The 6,336-nt window shown below is 48.0% G+C and overlaps 1 protein-coding gene across 1 annotated transcript in view; it reads right to left on the bottom strand.

The window, feature by feature from the left end:
* Positions 1 to 2,554: 2,554 nt before the first annotated feature.
* ndufa3 (NADH:ubiquinone oxidoreductase subunit A3) overlaps positions 2,555 to 6,336 on the bottom strand; it is a 6,363-nt gene continuing 2,581 nt past the window's right edge. The window contains exons 2-4 of the mRNA XM_080184582.1: positions 5,317 to 5,391; positions 4,133 to 4,210; positions 2,555 to 2,737 (exon numbers count right to left, since the gene is read on the bottom strand). Of these exons, the coding sequence (XP_080040708.1) occupies positions 2,646 to 2,737; positions 4,133 to 4,210; positions 5,317 to 5,391 (245 nt within the window). The 3' untranslated portion in view covers positions 2,555 to 2,645. The remainder of the gene's footprint in view (positions 2,738 to 4,132; positions 4,211 to 5,316; positions 5,392 to 6,336) is intronic.

The following is a 6,336-nucleotide window of genomic DNA, read 5'->3' as shown; positions in this document are numbered from 1 at the left end:
AATCCCCAGGGCCTGATGGGATATACGCCTGGGTACTGAGAGAGGCAAGAGAGGAAATTGCTGGGACCTTGAGAGAAATCTTTGTATCCTCACTGTACAGGGGAGGTCCCAGTAAGAAGTCTCACAACAGCAGGTTAAAGTTCAACTGGTTTATTTGGTAACAACAGCCACTAGCTTTCGGAGCGCTTGCTGCTCCTTTGTCAGGTGAATGGGAGTTCTATTCACAGACGTGATTACCTGTAAAGACTCACATTCCAACAATTATTCTGTAAATTGAGTTTGTGTCTTTATATTGCCCTGTTTGTGAATAGAACTCCCATTCACCTGACGAAGGAGCAGCACTCCAAAAGCTAGTGGCTTGTGCTACCGAATGAACCTGTTGAACATTAACCTGGTGTTGTGAGACTTCTTACTGTGTTTATCCCGGTCCAACGCCGGCATCTCCACATCATGATTACAGGGGAGGTCCCAGAGGATTGGAGAATAGCCAATATTGTTCCTTTCATTTAAGAAGCGTAGCAAGAATAATCCAGGTAATTACAGGCTGGTAAGCCTTATGTCAGTGGTAGGGAAATTATTGGAGAGGATTCTTTGAGACTGGATTTACTCTCATTTGGAAATAAGTGGGCATATTATGAGAGACCACATGGTTTTGTGAAGTGGAGATCTAACTTGATTGAGTTTTTTGAGGAAGTGATGAAGCTGATTGATGAGGGGGTAGGGTAATGGATGTTGTCTACATGGAGTTCAGTAATGCCTTTGGCAGACTTGTTCAGAAGGTGAAGTCACCTGGGATCAGAGGTGGGCTGACGAGGTGGATACAGAACTGGCTCGGTAAAAGACAGGGTAGCAGTGGAAGGGTGTGTTTCTGAATGGAGGGCTGTGACAAATGGTGTTCCTCAGGGATCAGTGCTGAGACCTTTGCTGTTTGTAATATATATAAATGATTTGGAGGAAAATGTAACTGGTTTGATTACTAAGTTTGTAGACAACACAAAGATTGGTGGATTTGCGGATAGCGATGAGGATCATCAGAGGATACAGCAGGATATAGATCACTTGGAGACTTGGGCGGAAAGATGGCAGTTGGAGTTTAATCCGGACAAACGTGAGGTAATGCATTTTGGAAGGTCTAATACAAATAGGAAATAAACAGCAAATGGCAGAACCCTTAAGAGTATTGATCGGCAGAGGGATCTGGGTGTACAGGTACACAGGTCACTGAAAGTGGCAATGCAGGTGGAGAAGGTAGTCAAGAAGGCATACGGCATGCTTGCCTTCATCGGCCAGGGTATTGAGTTTAAAAATTGGCAAGTCATTTTGACACTTTATAGAACCTGAGTTAGGCCACACTTGGAATATAGTGTTCAATTCTGGTCACCACACTACCAGAAGGATGTGGAGGCTTTGGAGAGGGGACAGAAAAGATTTACCAGGATGTTGCCTGGTGTGGAGGGCATTAGCTATGAGGAGAGGTTGGAGAAACTTGGTTTGTTCTCACTGGAGCGACGGAGGTTGAGGGGAGACCTGATAGAAGTCTACAAGATTATGAGAGACATGGACAGAGTGGATAGTCAGAAGCTTTTTCCCAGGGCGGAAGAGTCAATTACTCGGGGGCACAGGTTTAAGGTGTGAGGGACAAGGTTTAAAGGAGATGTACGAGGCAGATTTTTTTACACAGAGGGTGGTGGGTGCCTGGAATTTGCTGCCAGGGAAGGAATTGGAAGCGGATACGATACGAGAACACCCCATCCCCGCCACTGCAACAACAAATGTTTGGGTGATAGTTGTGTACAATGTTTGACCAACTCTGACCTGAAGAGATGAAGTGAGAAGTGGAGAGGAACAGGAGGCGCTGATTCGTCTTAAGTTGAACATGCCAAGCTGAGGGCATTTCACAAGGGCAAATTGGTACTGGCAGAAACCTTGGGGAAGAACTGGCTTCCAGACGCAATTGTAGACAAGACAGGCCCGTGATCCCATAGAGTGGAAACTTGGGACAAATTAGTGTGGTGCCGACATACAGACCAACTCTCGATGGCTCCACACCAAGGGGTAGGGACCCCATCTACAAGTTAGGAGGCATTTTCAACAATGCCAGCAGAGGTTCCAAAAGAGGGAGGTGTGGAATTGCAAACTCCTCCGTTGCAGAGGGAACTGAGGACTCAACATTGGTCACTAACCATGTGTGAGAAGAGAGGTCACCATCAGTCTCTCGCTCCCCGCTGTCTCTCTCTCGTCCCCCCATCTCTCACTCCCCCCCTCCAGCCCCCCACCCCCGTCGCTCCCTCTCCTCTGTCTCTGGCTCCTCCCCTCTCTCTCGAAGAAGCTACATAGCTCTTTGAGTGAGCTACTTGTCACGTGCCCGTGTATCTGCTCAGGTGCCTGAAGGTTGACCTGTGCTTCCTCCTGTCGCCTGCGCAGTGCCCTGTGATGTTGAATTGTATCTGAAGTACAGCATGAATATGAGTTGTTTGTTCTTGTGAGAGGCAACCCCAGATACAAGAGAGAACGCAGTGACACGCAGAAGGTGATGGAAAACCGGGATCACATCTTGACTCGAGCACTACTTTTATTGGAATTTCCACTGAAGGGAATATAAATATCTGGGAGCAGAGCACCCTCGACACGATCCAAACCGTGTCTCAAAGCTTCTTCATCCACTCCAGTGTGGGCCCAATCTTCTCACAAGGATGGGCAGGAATGTCTGGCATGTTCCCATCATCCCGTACAGGAACTGAGAGACAAAAACATACAGCAGTGAGGTTAATGAGAGAGAGAGACAGCAGCAAAACACGTGAGTTTCAACCAATAGGTTAACGGGGAGTGGGGTGGACCATATGAGTGTCACAGTGAGGGGTGTGGGGTATATCAGAGTGTTACAGTGAAGGGTGTGGGGTATATCAGAGTGTTACAGTGAAGGGTGTGGGGTATATCAGAGTGTTACGGTGAGGGGTGTGGGGTATATCAGAGTGTTACGGTGAGGGGTGTGGGGTATATCAGAGTGTTACAGTGAGGGGTGTGGGATATATCAGAGTGTTACAGTGAAGGGTGTGGGGTATATCAGAGTGTTACAGTGAAGGGTGTGGGGTATATCAGAGTGTTACAGTGAGGGGTGTGGGGTATATCAGAGTGTTACAGTGAGGGGTGTGGGATATATCAGAGTGTTACAGTGAGGGGTGTGGGATATATCAGAGTGTTACAGTGAAGGGTGTGGGGTATATCAGAGTGTTACAGTGAGGGGTGTGGGGTATATCAGAGTGTTACAGTGAGGGGTGTGGGATATATCAGAGTGTTACAGTGAGGGGTGTGGGGTATATCAGAGTGTTACAGTGAGGGGTGTGGGGTATATCAGAGTGTCACAGTGAGGGGTGTGGGGTATATCAGAGTGTCACAGTGAGGGGTGTGGGGTATATCAGAGTGTTACAGTGAGGGGTGTGGGGTATATCAGAGTGTTACAGTGAGGGGTGTGGGGTATATCAGAGTGTTACAGTGAGGGGTGTGGGGTATATCAGAGTGTTACAGTGAGGGGTGTGGGATATATCAGAGTGTTACAGTGAGGGGTGTGGGGTATATCAGAGTGTTACAGTGAGGGGTGTGGGGTATATCAGAGTGTTACAGTGAAGGGTGTGGGGTATATCAGAGTGTTATAGTGAGGGGTGTGGGGTATATCAGAGTGTTACAGTGAAGGGTGTGGGGTATATCAGAGTGTTACAGTGAGGGGTGTGGGATATATCAGAGTGTTACAGTGAGGGGTGTGGGGTATATCAGAGTGTTACAGTGAGGGGTGTGGGGTATATCAGAGTGTTACAGTGAAGGGTGTGGGGTATATCAGAGTGTTATAGTGAGGGGTGTGGGGTATATCAGAGTGTTACAGTGAAGGGTGTGGGGTATATCAGAGTGTTACAGTGAGGGGTGTGGGATATATCAGAGTGTTACAGTGAGGGGTGTGGGGTATATCAGAGTGTTACAGTGAGGGGTGTGGGGTATATCAGAGTGTTATAGTGAGGGGTGTGGGGTATATCAGAGTGTTACAGTGAGGGGTGTGGGGTATATCAGAGTGTTATAGTGAGGGGTGTGGGGTATATCAGAGTGTTACAGTGAAGGGTGTGTCTTTGTAGATGGCTCCTACCTGGGTAATTGAATGGAACGGCCTGGTTTAATTTTGCTTGGGTATCAGCCATGGGGCTCAGTGCTGCCGTTATTAAAGCTGCAAAGAGATTTCACACAGATTAATCTTCAAACACACTCAGGAAGCCTGTCTCTGAGCACGCAGTATCCCCATGCGCACTGACACCTTTGTACGGAATTGTTCTGCTGGTACCTCAGCCAAGAGGCCCCACTCGCCATTTGTGAACACTATTTTCCAGTGGAGTGCTCATTCTTCCCAACCCACTGTTTCCTGCACCTTCCAAACATTACGCATCCTCCTGCCCTCCCCAGTTTCCTCCTTATTGCAGTCTCTCTGTCCCTCCGAGTCTTGTGTCTCTCAGTCCATGCCAGACCCTTGTTCTCTGTCACATTCTTTTTCTCCATCTGTCTCTGTCTCTCCCCCTCCCTGTCACGTTCTCTCTCTCTCTCTCTCTCCCTCTGTCACGTTCTCGCTTTCTCTCCCTGTCATGTGTTCTCTCCCTCTCTCTCCCCCCCATCATGTTCTCTCTCCCCCCTCCTGTCACCTCTCTCTCTCTTTCTGTCACGTTCTCTCTCCCGCTCTTTATCACGCTTTTTCTCTCTCTCTCCCCCTCCGTCATATTCTGTCTGTCTGTCTGTCTCTCCCCCCATCCCTCTGTCACGTTCTCTCGCTCTCTCCCCCCCCCCACCACTTTATCATGTTTTCTCTTTCTCTCCCCTCTGTCATATTCTCTGTCTGTCTCTCTTTCTTTCTCCCCCACCGTCACTTCTGTCTCTCTCTCCCTCACTGCCACGTTCTCTCACTCTCTCACATTTTCTCTCTCTCCCCCTCTTGTCATGTTCTCTCTCCCCCTCGTCATGTTCTCTTTCTCTCTCCCTCTCTGCCACGTTCTCTCACTCTGTCACGTTCTCTCTCTCTCCCTCCCCCTCTGTCATGTTCTCTCTCCCTCCCCCTCTGTCACGTTCTCTCTCCCTCCCCCTCTGTCACGTTCTCTCTCCCTCCCCCTCTGTCACGTTCTCTCTCCCTCCCCCTCTGTCACGTTCTCTCTCCCTCCCCCTCTGTCACGTTCTCTCTCCCTCCCCCTCTGTCACGTTCTCTCTCCCTCCCCCGCTCTGACACGTTCTCTCTCACACACATTCTGTCGCTCTGTCTTTTTCTTTCCTTTATCTTGCGCTCTGACTTACCAATTGTGCCAATTCCGATGGAGGTAACTATCACAGGCTCCTTTCCCCAGAAGGTCTTCAGGTAAGTGCCGATTTCTGTATCAGGGAAGGAGTGGGAAATAGTCACCAAAAGATGGCAAGGGAACATCATCCACACTCCAAAACAAATCACTCTAGTATCAAGCGACAACTTAATTCCAATCAGAAAGCATTTGAGAACCAGAGTAAAAATAAACAAAACCCCATTTAAACCAGTGAAGCAGCAATAAAAGGACTATGTTTATCTGTATAGCGCGCAAGAAACAATACTTTTCACTGTATGTTAATACATGTGACAATAATAAATCAAATCACTAACCAGACAGCCCAACAGTGAAGAAACCAAAAAGGCTGCTTACAAACTGCAGAGATCATTATCTAAGAAAAAGATTTCTTCAAGATAGAATAGTGTCACAGAGGGTCTCTGTTATTCTGTATATAAACCACCCTGAACCCCTCGATTAGATTTCAGTCTGTAACTCACTCCCGGGTATCTGTTATTGTATATATAAACCACCCCGAACCCCTCGATTAGATTCCAGTTTGTAACTCACTCCCGGGTATCTGTTATTGTATATATGAACCACCCCGAATCCCTCGATTAGATTCCAGTCTGTAACTCACTGCCAGGTATCTGTTATTAAGAACATAAGAAATAGGAGCAGGAGTAGGCCATCTAGCCCTTCGAGCCTGCCCCGCCATTCAATAAAATCATGGCTGATCTGTCGCGGCTCAGTTCCACTTTCCCGCCCTCTCCCCATAACCCTTAATCCCCTCTCTAATCAAAAACCCATCAACCCGCGTCTTAAAAATATTTAGCGAGGCAGCCTCCACCACTTCAACGGGCAGAGAATTCCAGATATTCACCACCCTTTGAGTGAAGAAGTTCCTCCTCAACTCCGTTCTAAACCGCCTCCCCTTTATCTTGAGGCTGTGCCCCCTAGTCCTACTGTCTTTTTTGAGCGGGAAGAGTCTCTCCACCTCTATCCTATCCATCCCATT

The sequence above is a fragment of the Carcharhinus amblyrhynchos genome, unplaced genomic scaffold (assembly GCF_965287045.1).
Source record: "Carcharhinus amblyrhynchos unplaced genomic scaffold, sCarAmb.v2.hapA scaffold_804, whole genome shotgun sequence".
NCBI classification, from domain to species: Eukaryota; Metazoa; Chordata; class Chondrichthyes; order Carcharhiniformes; family Carcharhinidae; genus Carcharhinus; species Carcharhinus amblyrhynchos.
Note: the sequence above shows the minus strand (reverse complement) of the source record. Positions and strands in the feature narration are given on the sequence as shown.